The sequence below is a fragment of the Phyllostomus discolor genome, chromosome 4 (genome assembly GCF_004126475.2).
Source record: "Phyllostomus discolor isolate MPI-MPIP mPhyDis1 chromosome 4, mPhyDis1.pri.v3, whole genome shotgun sequence".
NCBI lineage: Eukaryota > Metazoa > Chordata > Mammalia > Chiroptera > Phyllostomidae > Phyllostomus > Phyllostomus discolor.
Genome location: NC_040906.2, coordinates 36,751,157 through 36,774,121, shown reverse-complemented (window position 1 = coordinate 36,774,121; position 22,965 = coordinate 36,751,157). Strand labels below are relative to the sequence as shown.

At 35.0% G+C, this 22,965-nt stretch overlaps 1 protein-coding gene across 2 annotated transcripts in view; it reads left to right on the top strand.

Moving 5' to 3' along the window:
• NAB1 (NGFI-A binding protein 1) overlaps positions 1 to 20,251 on the top strand; it is a 49,144-nt gene extending 28,893 nt beyond the window's left edge. Inside the window, exons 4-8 of one of the 2 annotated variants that reach the window (XM_028508715.2) lie at positions 74 to 125; positions 11,314 to 11,403; positions 13,273 to 13,435; positions 15,792 to 15,908; positions 17,727 to 20,251. In XM_028508715.2, the coding sequence (XP_028364516.1) occupies positions 74 to 125; positions 11,314 to 11,403; positions 13,273 to 13,435; positions 15,792 to 15,908; positions 17,727 to 17,815 (511 nt within the window). In that variant the 3' untranslated portion in view covers positions 17,816 to 20,251. The remainder of the gene's footprint in view (positions 1 to 73; positions 126 to 11,313; positions 11,404 to 13,272; positions 13,436 to 15,791; positions 15,909 to 17,726) is intronic. The other variant, XM_028508716.2, reaches the window with a different exon arrangement.
• Positions 20,252 to 22,965: the final 2,714 nt, after the last annotated feature.

The following is a 22,965-nucleotide window of genomic DNA, read 5'->3' as shown; positions in this document are numbered from 1 at the left end:
GTGGAAGTTTACAGATTGACCTGGAATAAAATTTCTTTCTCAAGTTTTTCTCTCTTTCTCCCATTTCCTTCAGGTCAAAATGTGGAGAAAGAGATGAATTATCTCCAAAGAGAATTAAAGTGGAGGTATGATTATATATTTTCTTACACTAATAATGTTTGCTTTAGTAGTTCACAATAAAAAAAGATGGTCCCATAAACCAGTGAAAAATGTAAATTGTAGAATCTTAAAAAACAGAACTTTTTTTGCTTTGAAATATCTATAGTAATTTGAACTAGGATACTAAGGAAATTCATAGAAGAAAACAACAATTATAAGATTGATGTCTAGTCAGTTTACCTAAGGTTCATTTGTAAATTGGTATTTTTTACAGATTTAAAACTGTGCTGGTTAAACTATTTTTTAAATATTATTTCAAATTTAATTATCTTGTCAAATATTTTTAGAGGAACTAAGATTTAATTTCTTTACATTCTCTCTGAAGGAAATTACAATTTAGTAGGCGCAAATTATGGAGACTTCCCTGTAATTAAAGCCCCTTTCAGAGGTCATGGTTGAGGCTGTCCTGATTTTCAGCCTGCCAGTGGTAAGGTGGGAGTTGAATAAGAAAAATGTGCTTTTCCTAGGGCTTTCAGAACTATAGGACAGTTTCAGAACTACTGTTCCTTAATTTGCATTGAACACAGTAGTCCCCCACCCCAGCTTTGTTTTCGCTTTCCACAGTTTCAGTTACCTGTGGTCTCAGTTACCCCCAGTGAACTGCAGTCCGAAAAGATTAAATGGAAAAATCTAGAAATAAACAATTTGTATGTTTTAAATTCTGTAACATTCTGAGTAGCATGATGGAGTCTTGCTCTGTCCCACTTAAGACATGAAATATCCCTTTGTCCGGTGTACCCATGCTGTGTATACTGTCTGCCCAGTAGTCACTTAGTACTGTCTAGATTATTGGATTGACTATTGCTATATGACAGTCCTCATATTCAATTAACCCTTATTTTACTTCATAATGGCCCCCAAGTGCAAGAGTAGTGATGCTGGCATTCAGATAGGCCAGATAGAAGCCACTTCAAAGCCATGAAGTGCTTCCTTTAAGTGAAAAGGTGAAAGTTCTTGACCTACTAAGGAAAGAAAAAAAGTATGCTGATGTTACTAGGATCTACAGTAAGAATGGATTTTTGTATCTGTGAAATTGTTGGGTAGGGAAAAGAAATTTACGTTAATTTTGCTGTTGTACCTCAAGGTACAAAAGTTATGGCCACAGGAAGTGATAAGGGCTTAGATAAGATGGAAAAGGCATTAAATTTATGGGCGGAAGACATGAACAGAAAATGTATTTCAGCTGATGGCAGTGTGTTGTACCAGAAAGCTCTGAGCCTATGCAAAGACTTCAGTAAGGGAGCCCCTAAAATGAGTGACACCAGGCCATTTACTGCAAGTAAGGGATGGTTACAGAAATTCAGGAATAGGTTCAGGCTGAAAAAATGTAAAAATTAATATATAGAGAGAGCACATTCACATAACTTTTATTATAGTATGTTGTTATAATTGACCTTTCTAAATTATTAGTTACTGTTAATCTCTTACTTGGTCTAATTCATAAATTAAACTTTATTATGGATATGTATGTATAGGAAAAAACATTGTACATATAAGGTTCAGTACTATCTGCGTTTTTAGGCATCCACTGGGGGTCTTGGAGTGTATTCCTTGTGAATATAGGGGCACTTTCAGAGGTCAGTGTGTGGCAGAGTAGATATTTTGAAGTTAGGTGGCATTTTTCTTTTTTTTTTGGGTAGGAGATAGGGGTCAGTACTCTGAGCCATTTAATTTTTAATTTCAAGTTAAAGAAAATAAGCTATGTTTGACTATCTTAAATATCCATCATCAAATTATTCTTACAAAGCTTCTGTTTATATTGAACAGTATTTCATTTATACCAAAGTCACAGTTATCTTTTAAAAACATAAATCCCCTTCTTAAAATCTACACTTTCTCCTGCGGCATCTAGAACCCTACATGATCCAACTCTGGCTTGCATATCTAACCTCATCTGCAACCACATTTCCCCATTCTTCTTTTTTTTTTTAATTCTCATCTAAGGATATGTTTATTGATTTTAAAGAGAGAGAGAACCACAGTGATTTGGTTGCCTTCTGTATGCACCCTCACCAGGGATTGAACCCACAACCTAGCTATGTGCCCTGAGTAAGAATTGAACCCGCAACCTTTTGGTGTAAGGAGGCGATGCTCCAACAAACTGAGCCACCTGGCCAGGGCATATTGTGCTATCGTTACTGTGTCCCAGCTACATGGACCAATTTTCTGTATCTGGAACATGCTAAACTCATTTGTGCCTCAGCACTCACTGTTATTCCTACCTAGATCTTGAGATTTTCACATGGTTTCAGCTCATGGCTGAGAGTTCCCTCTAACTTCACTGTCTCCCTTTGTAAAAGGAACACCCTTACCCCAAAATCACATTTAGGCTCATACTCATGGTTTGTTTAGTTTGTTTTGCTAACACCAGTATCTGGAACTATTATATATTTGTTTTTAATTTATTATCAGTCTGCCTTATTAAATGTGAATAGAACTTTTTATCTGTTTATCTACTATTTCATACTGAATTTATAATAATGATTACACTTAATAGGCACTTAATAAAATCTGTTGTATGAAGTAAAGAGTGTCTGTGAATAAGCATATTTGACTTCTAAAATCTTTAGCCTAAACCAGTGGTTCTCAAAGAAGAATTCTGTCTGAAAGGGAGCACATTTTTTTAAAAATGTGATTATGTTTGTAATCAACCTCACTGTTAACTCTGGAGTAAGGGTTAAGATGAGTTGCCTTGGATACCACTCAAAACGTTTTTTGAAATTATCTAAAAGGCCATTGAAAATTTATCTTAACTAGTGAAACAGTTTTATCTTATTGCACCCAAGATAACAAGTAAGACAGGCTCCCTGTGGGTATAGCATTTAGTGCCTCTGCCCCTGAAAGGAAAGGCAGGTCAACTCAGAAACTGCTAAGAAGGCATGTGCCATTGGAGGATTTAGAGGAAGGAAAGAAGCTACAAAACCCACCCAGTGGCCAGTAAAGGTAGTCAGTCAGCTGCTACGCTAGAAATTACGTCCACATCTCCCTGCTGGTCCTTAATATGATCAAGATTTGGGCTGCTCTCACATTGAAACTCCACTTACATTGAAACTCCACTTTCCTTTTTGTCTAGCTTCAGAGATCACTATTGAACATTGAAGTTTGAGATCACAAATCTCATGGACTGTTGGAACTCTAGTTCTTCTTGTTAGACTGTATTGATAAGTCTTCCTGACTTCTGAATGGTCCTGATCTGAAATTAAAGCAAAATGTTTTTTGTATCCAGTTATAGTATTTTGAGTTTCTTTTTAGTAACTTGGAGTATTGGGTTAGAGCATTAGATGAGGCCTTTCTATTCCTTTAAATATATTCCACTAGAGGTAATGGAATTAAGAGATCTCAATGGTAAGTTTATTGTTTAGTGGAATTCACAAAGCTCTTTGAACAGTTCTGAATTTAGAATTAAGATAATCAGTGGTTCCTTTCTGTGAATAACAGTTCTAACCCTTTCTAAATAAAACAAGTAACTAATCAATCCCAAGCTTCTTTAAATCCTCTTGTAGACACTAAACTCTTCATTTTGTTTCCCAGAACTAAATAGGGACTTTAGCTTTGAAGTTAGTATAGTAGTTTACTTTTTTTGTTGATTTTTAATTTTGTTTTATTTTTACTTAGTTTTTTAAAGGAACTTATGTATTGCAGGGCATCAGTATCTCTTCATAGTGTATGTGTATTACATATGTGTGTATACCTACATATTATATAGTGATTCTTTGTAAGATATACAATATTGGCATAAATAATTGTCTAAATTATTTTGTGTACTCTCAAGTAAAATTTGAGATACTACAGCTATTCATTTGGTTTTGGAAACTGAAACAGAGGTAGTTAGTATTAGCAGTAGAGGGTTACTACTATTTCCTTAAGACTTTTTATAACACATTAGTGCTTTGCTTATGTCTACCTTTTGTGTGGCCCTTGGGGAGGGGGAGAATTTCTGGCATGAGAAGAGATTTGGGGAGGTTCTATGGAGATACCATTTGAGCTGGGTTTAAAAAGAAGGGTAGGATTTCAGAAGGTAGTACGAATGTGGGCTGGAGGGTGGAGGGACATTACAAAGATACACTAGCATGGGCAAAGACAGAGGTAAGAAAACTATGTGTGTTTCAAGAACATTGAGACCAGTTTGTCCAGCATGTAACACAAAGGACTTCATAAGTAAAATTAGAAAGACTGTAGAATTCTTTGAACTTACTTATTTCTCTTATTTCATTTGAGTATTTCTTTTGTGATTCTTAGCTTATTAATTCTCTATTAAAAGAAAATAATAAGGTAAGCTTAGCTCTCTGTAAAGCATAACTGGATACTAATTACTAGACTGAAATTAATGAGACACCTTTTTTTTCTTTTCACCTTTATTTTTCCAAAATCCTTGACAGTGACATAGGATCATACATGCCAAATTGCAGGGGGTTTTTTTCATTTTAAAAAGATAATTTTTACAGTGGAAAAAAAAAGAAATGTAATGCCCAGTAGATAAAATAGAAATAACATCATAACAGACATGTAAGGGAAAGAAAAACACTTTCTTCCACATCATTATCAGTACATATGATACAGTAATAAAATTAGTGCTTCGTTAAGCTCAGTAAGATGTTTTCTTGTTGCTAAATGCTTTATTTTCCTGATCTCTTTCTGAAGGGTTGGATGGAATGAAGTTTTAAAATCCTTGTCTGGTTTTTCTTATTATGTGGTAGGTTGTTCCCCTTAGGGATAGTTAGCTATTTATTTGGTGGTTGTGGTGGTGGTTGTTTAATCGGTGTACCTGTTGTGTTAAAGTACTCAGAATAATCTGTTGTCCTGAAATACTGCTTCCTACTGCATATTAGACATTTAAAAACCTGGATTTTGAACTTTATAATTCCTAGAACGTATGAGATAGACACAAAGGAAAAAAGCCTGCTAGCTTGGGGAAGCCTTAGGGTAACCCATCACTTGGAATGAGGCCTCTAACGAAAGTGCTTCTTCAGCCTTCTGTGTTAGTGAGTGAGGTTTGGGAATATTTCTGCCCAGGCTAGATGAGTAGCTCGTCCACTGGAAAGACGTGTACCCTCTGTGTGAGTCCACTTTCAGTTAAAATGGATGTGGATTATGTTTATTCTTTTTTGTCAGAGACCTCAGATTTGTAAAAATATTTTGTAATTGTAAAAATAACTGCTGGGGCCATTGTAAGAATAACTGCTTTTTATTGAATCCTTTATATGTCTGTCCCTGTAGGGGAAATTCATTATCACATGCCTTCTTGTCTACTCTATATGGAGGCTTTATGATTTCCATTTTACAGCCAAGGAGAGACCCAGAAAGACTCAGTAACTTGTCCAAGTTGCCATATTGCTATCTAGTAGCAGAACCAGGAGCTTCAAATCTATGTCTGACTCCTAAACTTCAAATTAATACAACCTTCCTGGGTGCTAATGGACATTCACAAAGCACCTTAGGTGTGAAAAACACTATTGGGATTATACTTTTCTTCCTACTAGTGTGGTTTAAAGGGCAAAATGTGCTGGGGACTGGTAATCTTTGAAGAAGGGAGAAAGAGTGGCAGTTACCATTTTCTTATCCAAGGAAACTTATCCAGTAAACAATAAGGCTTGAGTAGAAAACTTATCAATGTAAATTATACTATAAACAATATGAACTTAATATAAATTATAAAAACTTAATATAAATATGACATAATTTGACATACTAATTGTTTTAAATGAGGAAAAACTGTTGAGAAGATAAACAGTAAATAAAAAACATTAGTTTGATTTATTTATATTGTACCTATGACAGAAAATATTTAAGACAGTTTGACAACTAGTTAAAGGAGATGAAAAATCAAGAGCCAAAGGCCCTGGCACTCTTGCTTTCTCCTCATTTTTTTGAAACATTATTTAAAAGTAGATTTAGTTGATAACCGTTTTCATTAAGAGTATACTGTGTTCCATGAACAAACCCTGTTATTACCTTTAATGTTACAAGGAGTAGTATCTTAGAAGGAGAGGAAGAATCTGTAAAACAACCAGTCTCAGGACTGGTGACGGTGGCTGACCAGGCGGGCTGTTAACTGTTCATATCTCCTCTGTAAATGTTCTTCTTTCACTGAAATTGCTGGAGACTAGGCAAAGAGACGGGAGGTGACAGAATTCTTGAACCTGTGTGGGCTGGAGGGCAAAGCAATCAGAGATAAGTGGATGAAAGAAATGAAGTTTGTTAATAGAGACCAGAAAGTCAGAGAATTGGGGTTTGAAGAAGAAAGACTTAGAGGAAACATCTGCTAGCAGTTCCCGTGGGGTGGGGGTAGGAGCATGAGGAAGGTGGGGGAGGAGGGTCAGAATCCACCTACACTGTTACTAAGCTTGTTGAAAAGAAAGCCGGTCTAATTTGATGTAGATTCTTCCCCTCTGGATCAGAAAAACAGAAGCATTACAATCTGCTATTCATATAGAAAGTGTGAGTAGAAAAAAGGAAAACGCACGTGTGAGACTGAGAACATCTGCTGGAACAAGTCATTTTAAAGACAGCTAAGCAGCAACTTTAAAGCTGTTCGCTCGTATTTGGTGGGAAGGTTGAGGAGGAGTAGGGATGGAGACCAATGGGATGAGAGTAATTAGGTCACAAATAGCATCCCTCTCTGTATCTTTTATTTTCTCAGTTCTCAGACTCAGAGTCTTGCCAGTAAGGGAACACTGTGATTAATGGCAGCCGCCAAAAATATGACATGAAGATAAATTGTTCATAGCATAGTGCAGCTGGTTCCTGGGAAAAAACACTTGAGACACATAGCAAAAGTCCTGTAGCAAACATAATGTGAAAGAGACCATTTCTTGGTAATATTCTCACTTTCCTCACTTTTATTTATTTCTAAGTCATATATTTTGGGTTCCTAAAACCTACTTTATATGTCATGAAGTGATAGCTACTCAATCCTGTAGTTTTCCCATCCACAGTGAACTATCAGAGACTGTGGGAGAAAATCAGAATGACTAATGTGCTCAGTTGCAAGGACCACTGATTGCTTACTGTTATTTGTTACTTATTTTGTGCCTTTATTTCTCTTTGTTAATGAGGAAGCAGTGTCCATTTTCCAAAAACTTTCAAACATATAGAGTTTGACATCCCCCCTTCCAGTTTTTCTGTGTTTTTGTGCTTGAATAATCCTGCCTATGGTGCCACCATATATTTTCGTATAGCAATGTATACTTTTCAAAGATTTAACCATTTGCATTTCTTTATTTAATCTGCACAAATCTCCATTGGGCAGATAACACAGAATGTTTCATCTCCATTTAAAAATTGGGGACACTGGAAATAATGAGGTTAAACTTTTTTGCCTGAGATCACACATCTAGTTCCTAACGTAAGAGTAGATCACTCCTTTCTCATTCTGAGATATCAGAGGTTCTGGCTTAGCTGCCCTCCACTCAGGGCACAAGCCTCCTTCCTGGTCCTGAGTTTCTTATTCTAATGAGTGTTACCACCAAACTCCTGGTTGCTAAAGCCCTATCTCAGGAATTCGTGTATTTCTCTGTCCAGGACCTAGGTCACCATTTTCAGTCTCCAATTGCAGTCTTCTGACCAGTTCCCTACCACCATCCTTGAACCATCCCTAATCCATTGTCTCCATCACATCAGATTGGGTTGGATTTGCTAAAATGCAGACCTAGTTAGTTTCTTCCTTGAGACCTTCCATGTCTTCACTTTGCATTTAAGATAAAACTAAAATTCTTAACATGGTTTACAAGGCCTCACAAACTTTGGCCCTGTGTATGTATCCAGCTGCTTCTCTCACCACTCCCTTTTTCTCAGTGTATTCCCTGTGTTACCTATATTAATCATTTTTTTAGCTTCTCTGGTGTATCCTGTTCTTTTGCCTTCAGGCCTGTTTCTATACTGCTCTCCTACCCTGGAGACACTTACTTTCTTTCAAGTCTCAGACTAGGTGTCACACCCTCTAGCCTTCATGAAACAGTGCCCTCTGCTCTGCTCCGGATCTCTTTGTCTGTCTCCCCCTCTAGACTGTATTTGTCAGCAGGGCAGGAGTATCGTATCCCCAGCCTTAATTGAGTACAAAGTGTAGAATCTGTTAGGCAAACAAAATATTTTTGTTGAATGAATAAACAGGTGTTTCCAGTTTTCCATTGTTCTTTTCACTAAAACAGTTCCTCAACAATATAGTCAATATTCTCTTGGTGGTTTTAGTGTTAAATCCCTATTTCCTACTCATCCTCTAAGATGTCTATGTGTTGTAAATATCCCTAAAATTTATCTACTCATATTTCCCCAGTATCATAGAAATACAGTAAGTAACATAGCATGCTATCTATTTTACTCTGGTTAAATCTTATGGTTTTTAGGAGGACCTTAATAAATACCAGTAGCAAACTTTTAGTGGATAATTTCTATGTGCTAAAACATCATGCTAAGTGTTTTGTCATGAATTTCTTTGTTTTCTTAAAATGGTTCTATAGTTAGCTGAGTTATTGTTTTTATATCCATTTTATAGATGGGGAAACAGACACAGAAAGAGGAAATATTCTGTCAGTATCACAGCAAATAAGTGGTACAATTGGGTTTTAAACTCACAGAGTTAAACCAGTTGAGTTTATGAAAAGCACACTGTAAGAGAAATGCCTCTATTTACTGTTGTGAGTTTCATAAAGGGCGGTAACTCTAGGAATTTATGGTTTGAGCACAGGATTGGAAGTCCATGTCTGTAGCTGTAAAATGAGGGAAACCTGGTGTTTTGTGGTGGGGATTAAATGAGATAATATGTGTAATATACAGAACATAGTCAGGAACTGCTACATTCTAGGTGCCAGAAAAAATGATAGCTGCCTTTATTCTTGCTTTCTAAGTCTACTAGCTTACCTTGCTGAACTTTAGAACTTGAAGGAGAGTTTGCTAAAGAGAAAGTTAGATTTTTAGGTCTAAGTAAGTCCTTAGGAGAAAAATTAAATGACTAAGAAAAATTAAATGACTTAGATTTAGACTGTATACACTTATATAAAGTTCATTCTAGCCTAGTTCATGATTATTTTCTATACATTCCTTTAAGCCAAGTGTCCTTGATCACATGTAACAGCCTAAAAAGGTGACTATTTTCAATACTTTAAACATGCTGATTGTGGGTATTAACCCACCATAAAGCTACATATGACTGTCTCAATATGTCATATTTATTTGCTCTCTTCTCCATTTCATGACTTTGAATTTAAAAATAGCAAATTATTACCTAGGAAATAAGTTTTGGTAGGTGAAATATTTGAAAACATGAGGCCGATAGTGGGGAAGATAGTGGGGAAGTAATTTTTTTTAAAGATTTTATTTATTTATTTTGAGAGAGAGAGAGAGAGAGAGAGAGAGAGAGAGAGAGGGAGAGAGAGAGAGAGAGAGAGAGAGAGAGAGAGAGAGAGAGAGAGAAACGTCAATGTGCGGTAGCTGGGGGTTATGGCCTTATGGCCTGCAACCCAGGAATGTACCCTGGCTGTGAATCGAACCTGGGACACTTTGGTTCCCAGCCCGCGCTCAATCCACTGAGCTATGCCAGCCAGGGCTTGGAAGTAATTTTTTAAAGAGGCCCTGATGGGGAAAAGTTTTTGAACCAGTATGTCATATTTCGAAGAAGAGAAAAACTTTGTTATTACATCTTTTTCTGTTGTTATTGTAAGAACTTTGGTTTTTAATGCTTCACCCTTTGGTATAAATATATAGCTTGTCAAACAAAGGGAGAAATGTTTTAGAAGTTAATGGCAATTTCTGTGAGGAATTCTTTGGTAGTTTTCAGTGAAGTTATTAAGACCATGCCACCATGATGTTTTGTAGTTATACATTTCATGTGGAACAACAAACAATAAAAAATTTTAAAAAAACATGAAGAAAGTCATAGGTAGATTGGTACTAATATATATAAAGTATTGTATAAAATAGATGTAATTTAAATTGGAGGACTGTCCAGGAGTAGAGTGCCCCGAACAGGCTCTGTTTAATATAAAAATTTAGTATGTATAGATACACTTACTTGGTAGTTATTACATGCTAAAGGCACTATTTCACTTACTAATCTGTCTCTTTTGGTCCTCACAACAACCCTAACAGATAGGTTTTCTTATCCTTATTTTTCATGAGGAAACTGAAGTTTAAAAGGGTTAAGTTACTCATTCTGTTTCACGGAGCTGCTGAAGTGGTGGAAGTGGCACGTGAATGCAGGTCTTTCTAATCCCAAAGCTCCGCTGTCTGTCTTATGCAGTGGTAAAGGAGAAACGACAAGTCAACATAGAAAAATTCTTCAGAAATTTAGGTTGAGATTACTGGGTAACACCTTAAAGAAAATTTACTTTGGATCTTTACCACATTACGTATAACAAGATAAATCCCAGATGGGTTAGAGAGTTAAATTTAAAAAACAAAACAAACAACAAAATAAAGACTTAGAAAAACTAGAGGGTAAATTTGAATACTTATCAAATCTCTAAAGCAGAATGCTTTCCTAAACTCTATAGCAATAGAAGAAATCACAAAATAAAATTTTAAAAAATTTTCTGAATATCAAAACAAAAAACTAAACTGGCAAAAATGAACAGAACAACAACACCCAGTGCTGGCCAGGAGAACTATTATATATTACTTATGGTATAACAAACCAGTTAACGCCCTTGTAGACAGTATGTGAAAGACATAAAAATGTTCATCTCTGTGCAGTAATTCTACTTCTGGGAATCGCTTGTATTGGATAATCTAAGCTATGTGAAATGTTTTTCCCATGAAAATATTTTTGTAGTGTTTTTCAAACCAAAAGTAAGGAAAAGAATCTAAATGTCCAGTATGAAGGTAGTGATTAAATAGTCAAATCATTAGATGAAATGTTGTATGAAATGCTATATAACCACTATTATCAATGATCATGAATTCTGCCTTTCAGTATAAAACAGTATGGATCTATAAATCCTTTTACCTTTTTCATATATGTTTTTACTCAGGTTACAACAATAGAATATGGTAGTTGTACCATAAAAGACTAAAATGAAGTATTTACATTAAAATCTTAATCGTGATTACTCTGGTAGTAGGATTAAAGTGGTTTTCTTTGCTTTATTTCCTGAGTTGTTGATTATATGTTTATTTCATTTACAAACTCTGAGTAAAAAGGACTTATTCTTTGATCTACAGGACGGGTTTGCAGATTTCCAGGACTCCGTGCAGACTCTCTTCCAGCAGGCCAAAGCCAAGAGCGAAGAACTCGCTGCTCTTAGTTCACAGGTAATGTAAACCACCAGTTAACATTTCATAATAATATCCGTAGGGTGAACAATAAATGGCTGCTGAAACTAGCTTCAGTTTTAAGCATCCAAGGAGTGAATTTTATATCTGGTTGTTCTTAAAGTGTCATCTGATCCACAGCTGTATCAACAAGATGGCAATAACAACTTGATTTGATTTGGTTTATGAACAGAATCTTTTTGAACAGAATCTGATACAGTGATACTTATTTATTCTTTGTAGTTTTGTAGGAAGTAAAATAGCTTCTCTACCAAAGAAAATTCAAAAGAAGTAATTTGATACCAGGAAAACAGCCCACATGTTGACCATGTCTGTGTGAAATACAACTCTGAGATAGTATGAGTTTTCAATAAAATATTAATTGTCAAATCAACTTTGTAGCTTTCATTACAACATTTCAATTAGTGTATAATAAAAATTGTTAAATTAATATGTAGCTCTAGGTACTTTTGCTGTTATTTCATTGTGTATACTGAAATCAACATTTCAACGACTTTTAAAAAGTCATTTCTCCAAGCATCACTTTTAGAAAACACTGTAAGTTTTATTCATGTTAATCTTCTCCCTAGTGGCTGCTTTTGGTCAAATTTAGTAGTTCCAAGTTGTTTTTTTTTTTCATGTTAAGAGAATGAAAAATACATTTCCCACTCAGAAGTCTTATTTTGTCAGTTAATTAGTAACACATTCAAATGAATTGAAGTTATTGTTTCTTTTGATCTGGTTTATGAGCATTCAGAAAAATAGCATAAATATAAGCTTTTATCCTATTCTATAAATTAATATATTTCACTTAATTGATTTTTACTATTGTGAATCAGGATGGTTTGTAAGTTATTTTCTGTAGCAACTTCCTTGTATTACTCTTTTATATAGCATGGTAATGATTCATAGCTACATTTCAAGTATTATTCTTTGGCAAAATATCACCAATACACTGCTTTGAATACCACATATAAGTAATTTAGAACAGTACATAAAGAAGAAACTTAAAAAACACATGCAGAAATAAATTTATATTTTAGCCAGCTAATTGTGTGTTTTAAAACATGTCTTTTTTTATGATTGGTTGAAAATATTGCCATTTCGTTCCATGGTGAAGGGGAAGATCCTAGTGGGCACTGATGTTTTTCTGCATAATTTGCATTGTTTAATATTTGTGGAAGGTGTGTTTGTCTTCTTCTGGACAGCCATTTTACACCTTTTCTCCCCCAGTATACTGTCATTATATCAGCCTCTGTGTAGTGCCAAATCCTAAAATAAAAATGCCAAGCCTCCCTGTGTGTTAGAAGCAGCTTATAGCAGATGTTGCTGTGGCAATAAGGTTCCTTTTTCAAAAAGCTCTTTCATCCCTAACTGGTGTGGCTCAGTGGGTTGGGCTTTGTCCTGCAAACTGAAAGGTTGCTGGCTAGATTTCTGGTCAGGGCACATGCCTGGGTTTTGGGCCAGGTCCTTGATTAGGAGTGTGTGAGAGGCAAACGATCCATGTTTCTCTCCCTCTCTTTCTCCTTCCCTTCCCCCCTCTCTAAAACTAAATAAATAAAATATTCTAAAAAAATATTTCAGAGGACTCAGTCCTTTGGAAAACAGCTCAGGTTATTTTGCTTTTGAACTGAAATGGAATTCTCTCTGGGATTAAGCAAAAAGACTTTTTCTTTTGCACAAAATATAACATTTTATGTGATGATATAGACATCTATGCATATTTATGAAATGTGTGTACCGCATGAAGTGTGAACTAATTTTAATGAATCCTAAATATATTTGCTGGAGTCTGAAATTGGCATCTTTAAACCATTAAAAAATCTGGATTGTTTTAGTTACTGATTTTATTTTTGCTTTACTTACTAGCAGCCTGATAAGGTAATGGCAAAGCAGATGGAGTTCCTTTGCACCCAAGCTGGCTATGAGAGACTGCAGCATGCTGAGAGAAGACTATCTACGGGACTTTACAGGCAAAGCTCGGAAGAGCACAGCCCTAATGGCTTGACTTCTGATAACTCTGATGGACAAGGTGAATCTCTTAGAAAGACCTACTACACCTTTAGAGCCGCTCTTATGTGCACTTCAAAGAGAAACAAGAATTGCTGGTTTTAAAATCTTGATATTTTCAGTAAATTATGTTACAGGTTCTCTATCAAAATTAGTTTTCAAATTGTCCCTTTTTCAAAAAGGGAAGGAATTCACCATGCAAATTTAATTTTTAAAGTTTTTTTAAACCTTATTCTTAAGTAATAGCTGGCATATATAGTTGATATGTATTTTGTAAAGGGTGGGTGGGAATGGGAGATATAAATAGTGCAGTTGTTCCTGGGTATGGATATAGAGCTAGAGGATTGGTTCCAGGACCCCCTGTGGATACCAAAATCTGGATGCTTAAGACCCTTATAAAAACAGCATAGTATTTGCATATAACCTCAAATGTCCTCCTGTGTACTTTGGATCATCTCTAGCTTACTTATAGTACTTAATACAATGTAAACGCTGTACAAATAGTTGTTACATTCTATTGTTTAGAGATAATGACAAAAGGAAAAGTGTTGTACGTGTTCAGTACAGGTGCAGTCATCATAGGCCTAACTACATACTACATGTCAGCAACAAAATAACATTTTATCCCCAAATATTTTTGATATGCAGTTGGTCTGCAGATACAGAACCCAAAGATAAAGAGAGCTGATTGTACTTAGCATTTTTCTCAAAGAAATGGATTCTGTGGGAGATCTTTTTAAAAGATTTTTTAGAAGATCTAGGCCCTGGCTGCCATAGCTCACTGGATTGAACACGGGCTGCGAACCAAAGTGTCACAGGTTCGATTCCCAGCCAGGGTACATGCCTGAGTTGCAGGCCATAACCTCTAGCAACCGCACATTGATGTTTCTCTCTCTCTCTCTATCTCCCTCCCTTCCCTCTCTAAAAATAAATAAATAAAATCTTTTAAAAAAAAGATTTTTTAGAAGATCTAAACTTCCTATTTTTTTAGCCTTCAAAAAACAGATTTGTCTGTGAAATTTATAATCTTTGGTTCCTAAGAGAATATGGTGACTGCTTCCCAAAGTATTATGCCAAGCACAGAGATTTTAAGAGACTGTATAAGAATGGAAAGACCTGAAAAAATTTTGTCTACTTTCAGGCTTCACATTGTCCAGTACTCCCTGTGAAAATATTTTGCATGGTATGCTCTTTGGAAATTCTCCTCTTAAACTCTTAGGTTTAGAAACTATGATTTATGAGTATTTTTACTATTTTAAAATTAATTTCATTTTTTCTTTATTCACACATGAAGAAAATCTCAAGTCATGGTCATTCACTCACTCTACAATTTTTTTTCAGTACCTCCTATGTGCCAGGCATGCCTCTAGGCACTGAAGATGCAGCAGTGAACAAGATAATACCCCTGCCCACTTGGAGGTCCTACTCTAGTGGAGGGAGATGTGCAGTATTTAAGTATAGAAATATACCCTCTAGTTTGAAATAGCAATAAGTGTTTGAAGAAAACCTAGTTTTGTAGGACCTTTTTTAATGTATTCTTGTTATACTTTCTAGAGAGTAGTTATTATTGTCAGAAAAATAAGATCTCTTTTTAAGTAAGAATACCATATTAAGCATTCACCAACTGTAGAGTAAAATATTATACATGTCAGCAGATCAGACTAGTGGAGGAGAACATTCTTCCTTTTTAAAACGTTACAGAAACTTTTTAGTTGAGGTTTTGTTTAACTTGTTCAGTTATCCTGGACAGTTGAGACTTAACAGTTAGGAAGCAAAAGCATTAATGAAAGATTTTGATGACTAATTTGTAACACCAGGATAATTCATTGTGGGGTGGCATTTTGCTAAATGTGATGTATTTAGGTTTATGACAGAATATGCTTTGGTATTTAAAGCATTTTTACCATATCTGTGATAATTCTGTTTTTTCATGGATTTACAATAGGTCTTGTTATGTTTTTAATAATAGGCAATTGGCTTGAAGCCATCTCTCTTCCTCTAGTATTTGGTATTATGTGGTTCATGACATGCCTTGGTAAAATGGTTGCACCAGTAAAAAAATACCTTATGGTGGGGATGTATTATATGCCAAAGTTGGAGTGCTTACTCAAAATCTCGGTGTTTTGTTTAGTTTATGGAGAGCTCTTAAAAATGCCCTGGCAGGATTGTACACCTTGGGGCTAACATGAATTGCCATTTTCTTCCTATATTATTTCATAAAATATTTCTCCAATTATTACTTAAATTCTACAGTGCCTATTGACTTTCTTTACTACTTTCTTAAGAAGTGTTGAGGCAATTTGTGGGAATAATTTTTAAGAAAAACCCTGGTGTGTTTTTAATAGTATTCATACTGCTTTTTCTCCCCTTTTCATTAGGAGAGAGACCTTTGAATCTCCGAATGCCTAATATACAGAACAGACAACCCCATCATTTTGTGGTGGATGGGGAGCTGAATAGACTTTACTCCAGCGAGGCCAAGTCCCACTCATCAGGTGAGAATGTGGGATATGATTAGAGTGAGAAAAACTTGAATAAAGCATCATTAAGGCCTATTCTTCTTCCTCCCACTGTTTCCTCCCACCCCCAAGAAAGGTCATTACTAACAGTGTTGTTGCTAGTCAGTTTTCCTCCCCTTGGAAGAAATAATAGATTGGCATAATAATAGCCGGTCTTTTTGAGAACCTGGTATTCCAAAGTGTTGACAGGGAAAATCTCAGGAAGGTTGAGATTATTTTGATTAGCTCTTCATGAATGGTGACTTTTATACAAATTTTAAACCAAATAATAAATGGATGGTTTGAGTTATGTAACTGTCTTTTTTTTCCCCGGCCTTTCATAACATGAAATTGATGGATTACATGTTTGCTCTCATGCTGAGAAACCCTTGTATTTCAGAATCTAAATATGTCATGCATATGCATTTTGGAGATGATGTTCATAGTTCAGAAGTAAACCAAACTTCATAAAAGTATCAGTTGTTCCTTATTATAGTTAGATGTTTACATATTTTTATCCAAGTAAAGTGAGTTAGGTTAAACAAAGTTAAATTGTTGGAAACCAACACCATTTGAAAGAATCTGGTATCATTCAGTCTTTAAGTTAAAATAAAATTAGGAGTCACTTAAAGTCAGTTGCTTCTTCTGTAAAATAGAAATAATTTCACCCTCATAGTGTAGTGATGAAGATTAGACAAGATGATGTATATGAATTGTCTGGCTGTTAGGAATTCAGTAAGTGGTAGCTACTATTTTTATTACTCTTCTTTGCTGAATTTAAAATCCATTTCTGTATAGGGAGAGTAAATTTATAAATTGAACTGCTTAATTTCAGATAAGATATTAGTATTGGTTACCTTTCTAGAATGTTTTTCAAAGTGTGTGTGTGTGTGTATACATGTATCCCCCAGCACTAGTACCTCACATAAATATGATATTTTACCATCATTTAGTAGTGTTTGTGTGAGATTGAAATAATTATACAGGCACAACTCCAAGGAATGATTCCTTACACAGTAGAATTTTCATTCTTTTATTCCTCTTTCTCACACCTTAATGTTCCATGGCTAGAGAAACTTTTAAAAATAGTTCTGGCCCTGGCTGCTGTAGCTCAGTGGATTGAATGCTGGCTGTGAACCCCAGAGGGTTGCCAATTCGATTTCCAGTCAGGGCACATGCCTGGGTTGTGGGCCAGGCCCCTAGTATGGGGTGAGTGAGAGGCAACCACACATTTTTGTTCAACCACACACTGATGTTTCTCTCCCTCTCTTTCTCCTTCTCTTCCCCTCTCTCTAATGATACATAAATAAAATCTGAGAAAAAGTTCCATGTTCAAACATGGAAGATGTTTTTCTATGTCATTTTGTTTGTTGGTCATAAATATTTTGACTAGTAATTTTGTTGTATATCAGTGACTGGTTTTATTTTATATATGTTATTTATCATATTGGACCAAGCATTAAATAAAAATATGTTCTATATGCTAATTGCTTTATGTGCATTTCATGACAAAACTCACATCACCCTATAAAGATACTATCCCCAGTTTATAGATGAAGACACTAATGCTTAGAGAGGTGTGTAATTGCCCAGAGATAGATACAGCTAGTAATTGGCAGAGATGGAATTTATATACAGAATCCAAGCTCTTAACCAAAACCCTATAACGTTTTTATGTGGTATTGCAGAATTATGAATAATTGATACTATTTGCTGTGGAGTTTGGGGGTTTGTTTTATAAGTTTGTTTGAGTTTGTTTTTTGTGATCTACTGATTTAAAGTATCAATACACTTTGTGTTTCTGTTTTTATGCAGAGAGCCTTGGGATTTTAAAAGACTACCCTCACTCAGCTTTTACTTTAGAAAAGAAAGTCATTAAAACAGAGCCTGAAGATTCAAGATAGCTGTGATTTTCGCACTGTTCTTTGGAAATGGCATCAGTTTTAAGGATAATGCTCCATCATAGAAATAAGCCTTAATAACCAATGTTGCCTCATTCAGCTCAAACAGATTTCATAGCCAAAGCCTAAGGACTAATACAGTGGCCTGTGGAAACCAGGAAGACAGAACAATAGCCACAAAGGAAAAAAATTTAAAGAATGTTGTAACAAAAATATTGACCATTCACATTCCTGTGTAAGTCATTTTATGTGGAAAGGCTTACAAATTAATATTGTAAGCATTTATTATTTAAGAATGTACAATGTGTTTGTGTAATTTATAGAAGTAAAATCTAGATGTTGGGACCTGTTTGGTCCAGTAGATGTGGATAGTTTATTTTACTTGAAATTTCACTGTCTACTTTAAGTGTATTTAGCATAAGTATTATTATATGTCAGAGTTTAGAATCTTTGCAGTCATAAAAAAGAAAGTTTAAGTAATGTAGTTATTGGCAAGGTTGCAAGTGACTTTGGAAGAATGGAATTTAGCAAACACTCAGTTTAAACCAAGGAAAATATTATGGATTTAATATTCGATGAAATTGATTTTGTTTAATAGAAAATGTATCCTTTATAGTAGTAAAATATTCTTACTGGCTTAATCGGGTACATGTACACAATTAGTAAATATTGGAGTAAAGTTAAAAAGGTGAGAAACACAGTAAAAAATCTTTCTTACCTAGTTGACCCAGATTGCATTATATGATAGCTACTTAAGATGTAACAAAAATAGGGAGCTATTACGTGGACAGAGAACTTGAAACAAGTGGACTGATGTGTAAAAGCCTTGACTTAAACATTGCCATTTCAGAATGTGTGAAGTAGATTAAGATATAGTAAGTTAACCCTAAATGTGATAAAGATGGTGACTGTTAACAAAGACTGTAATATATAATAAAGTGAATACCGTTTTATATCTAGAAATTCTTCTCTACATACTGGAATCAGAAACTAAATTGCTCTCCCTAGGGAATGTCTTCCCGCCCAAACCTTCACAAGTGTGGACAATCACTACATCCGCATTTGCAGCATATTTCCATGGTGGTTTACTTGACATATATTCTTTATTTATTTTATAATTTTCCTTTTTGTACACCTTTCAGATTTGTGAATGCAGATTTTTTTTAAAATTCATTTTCACTTGAAAATACATTTTAATTCCCCCTATTTAATGGGCTATGTGCATATATGTGGGGGTGTGCTTAAATGTTAATAGTGTACGTGCATACTTAACGAAAATTTCACATTAGAATCCATAGTAAAAAAATAAAATGTTATTACCAATTTGTATTTTTTCTGTTGGTTTAAGAGGAGAAGATATTTACAGCTTTACCTACTTCCTCCAGACTCATCTAAACCCAGATGTTGCTGAGAAGAGCATATTGATTTGGAATATGTGGGGTTTTTTGTTCTCAGTTCTGCTCTAGGTCATAACTGTTTAAAAATATTAAGTCATAATCTGTTATACTAAAATTCATCGGCCAAATGTTAGATGAAATGTCTGTACTGTAGTCTCTAATCACTGTCACATATATAATTGCTTTTTCATTTTGGTTTGTAGAATAGCTTTACAGTAGGAACACCGGTAAACAACTTCTATACTATTACAAGGCTTTTTCCCCTTCCTAAATGTTTTCACTGTACCATAGTGTTTTGCCCCCAAAGAAGCTTTTTATGGATCTTGCAACTTTGTTGCTAGCTTGAGGTTGATTATTGTGGTTGTATTGTTCAATGTGTGTAGAAATAGTATGAATATGATTTAAATAGATTGTTCAGTTTTTAATATTAGCCATAGAACTGGTTAGTATCTCAGTAGTTTCATGAAACGTTTCCTGTATTCTAACCTATTTTGAGAAATTTTGTGGGTTTTTTAGAATTGTGTCTTATAGTTCCAGTTTGGAGATTTTAATATGCAACAATTTTTAAAGATGCTGTAATTGTCCAACTAATATTTATCCATCTTTTATGGCCCCACAAACTGCATCTTTAAATCTATAAATGTTTCCTTAAGCATCGTACTTTTCTGGTCTTTCAAGCTTAGTGATAAGAGGGAAGCACAAGAAAAATTTCAGTAGAATACAGTTTTTATTTTGTAAACACTAATGTATTAAATTTGCTATACATTGGAGCAAATAATATATATTTTTATTTGAATTGTATATATGAATTGGATGTTATAACAGGTTGATTTTTTTTTCATTGTGTTAGAGGTATTTTCACTGAAAAAGGTCAATTGGTTACCTCAGTATTACAGCCAATATAGTACAAGGGACCATTTCTCCCTCAGTCTGTGTTGTATTTTATTACGTGAAGTCTGCGTTTCTGTGACTCTTAAAGCTGTGGTGAGGTGGGGCGAGTGCACTTGCTTCCTGTGGCAATAAAAATTTTCTGTGCCTCACACATTTACGTTTATAGAACTTTCTACATAGCACTTTCCACAGTAGGTGATGTTAGCTACTTTGCCTCCTTCTTTGAGTACTTGGTCTGGGCTTGGGATTTAGGGGCCAGAGGCTATGTCTTAAGTCAAGACTAAATATTATTGCCAGCTGTCTTCATACCTGGAAAGATATTTGGTAAACAGGTACTCAGTGGATTCTGGTCTATCAGAGAGTTTAGTTTGTTCTAACAAGTTCACAAAAACATTGTAAAAACTATTATCTAACCAACTAAGCATTTAATAAATAAAATGAATGTTGGGATTTAACATTTATAGTATACTAATGTTTAACATGTTCATGTGATTTAGCTTCAGTATATTAAGTTAATTATATGAAATTAGACTAACCTGTCACTGAAAATTAGCCAAGGCTTTGCAACAAAGGTTTTTTTTCCTTACTTGAGAACATTCTCACTGATTTTTAGAGGGGATGGGAGGGAGAGAGGGAGAAACATTGACAGGTTGCCTCTCATACATGTGTACATTCCACAACTGGGCTGAACCTGCAACCTAGGCATGTGCCCTGATTGGGAATTGAACCTATGACCTTTCAACTTATGGGTGGATGATCCAACCAGCTGAGCCACACTGGCCAGGGCTGCAGTGAAGTTTTAACTGATGAACTTACAAGATTCATGAAGAGCTTCAATGTGTCAAGCACTATGCTAGTTGATGTGATGAGGGTGAAGGCCACAGAAGAAATACGAGGTGATCCTTTCCTTTTGGGAACCCAATACCTAGTTGAATTGAAACTAATACCACTCAGATAAAAATACAAGTTTTTGTGTGTTACACACTTGAGATGAATAAGGAGCTGACATTTAAGTGCATTCAATGTTACAGGTGAAAGCAAGCCCGTTTAATGAGACTCAGAAGAGATTGACCTTAACAGAATACTTAACAGAAAGCAGTAGAATGTTATATAAAGCCATAGTGGTAGTGTGTTTCAGTTTGAGGCCACTTTTTAAAGAAAATAATTACCATTTTATTTTGAAGCTCAATGTCAGATCATCTTGGTAGTAATTCTTTTGACAGTCCATGGAATATGTCAAAGGACAGGAGAAAAAAATGGGCTTTTTCCTGTTCTTGATCAGTAAAACCACTTGGGTAAAAGCTTTAGAATTTAGTGATTACACAGCTACTAGCAGCTAGTATGTCTTTACAATTATACTTGATGGTATTTAAGACTTAAAACCTAATTGCATATGCATGGAATTTCCTAACATGGTTTGCTATTGACACAATACCTATTTTGTTTATGACTACTTAATACTGCACTGAGTCTTCAAAAGAAAATGAACCAAGGTAATTAACCTAATGAAACTAGGAAGTCGGTCTCTTACGGGAAATGAATTCAGTTAATAAATAGCTGAAGTTAGGACTGAGCAAATGTTCTGTGTTTTTACAGTTTGAAATATATGACCAAATATGGTAGCTGCTATTTAAATAAAAACCACCTTATGGTCCAGCTGTGTGCATGGGTGGTGTTTCAGGGAATCCAAGTTTGTTTATTCGTTATTATGTGTGGGTGTCCTCATAAGTGAAATTCTCAAGTGGGCCTTCAAAGTTAATAAAAAAAAAAGATCTAAAGTCCAAAAACCTTGCTATTAACTATAGGACCCTGCAAGATGATTCTTATTTTACGTAGAAGTGATCAAAACCTAAATGGGTGGGCTGAGGCTTTTAAGTTCATTTTTTTGAGTATGCAACAAACAATTGCATTCTTTTTTTTAAAAGATTTTATTTATTTATTTTTAGAGAGGGAAGGGAGAGAGAAAGAGAGAGAGAAACATCAATGTGCAGTTGCTGGGGGCCATGGCCTGCAACCCAGGCATGTGCCCTGACTGGGAATCGAACCTATAATGCCTGGTTCGCAGCCCCCGCTCAATCCACTGAGCTACGCCAGCCAGGGCAACAGTTGCATTAAAACCTCTTTCCTAGCATTTGTTTCTACCGACCTGTGAAAATTAAAAAAACAAAAACAAAAACAAAAAAACCCTAAAGGTGTTTTTTATTTTTTTGTTCAGAAAAAGATAGAAATTTTTTTTAAGTTCAACTTACAAATCTTTATAAGTTTAGCAAATTTTATCCACTTTTATGGGAACTGTGAATAATGATTGGTTGCATTTACAAAATTAGTTAATTAAATTCCTTTATCCTTTCATATTCTTGTGTTTTAAGGGCCAAAAATTTTTAATTAAAACATCCTGTTGAGTTCTGGGTCTCCTAGTTGTGTCTACTTGGTCACAGTTTCCAGGGTTATTTGATAGCTAAATAATCTACTTACAAAGTATCACTTCAATATTGTTAAAGGTCTAGTTTTTACCAGTCCTTCAATTAAAGGAAATTTTATGACATTTTTGTAACAATTGGATAAAACTCTCAAACAAGGAACATTGGAAATGAATCACATAAAGTACTAATCTTAGTTTTATGTCAACATCCATATGAGATGTTTAGCTATGATCCTTCTTTGTTTTATTGCCTGATTCAAAACACTTCAGTGAGAAAGTGCGTGTGTTTAATTTTTTTTATTGTACACTTGCTGTCTATAAGCTTTTCAATGTTATATCTCAAAAGAATTGACTTCACAGTCTCAGAGAAATGGAGTTAAGTGAATGCTGCCATGAAAGTTGCAAAATGCAGATTAGGTACATTTATCTCTCAAGGTGGTACT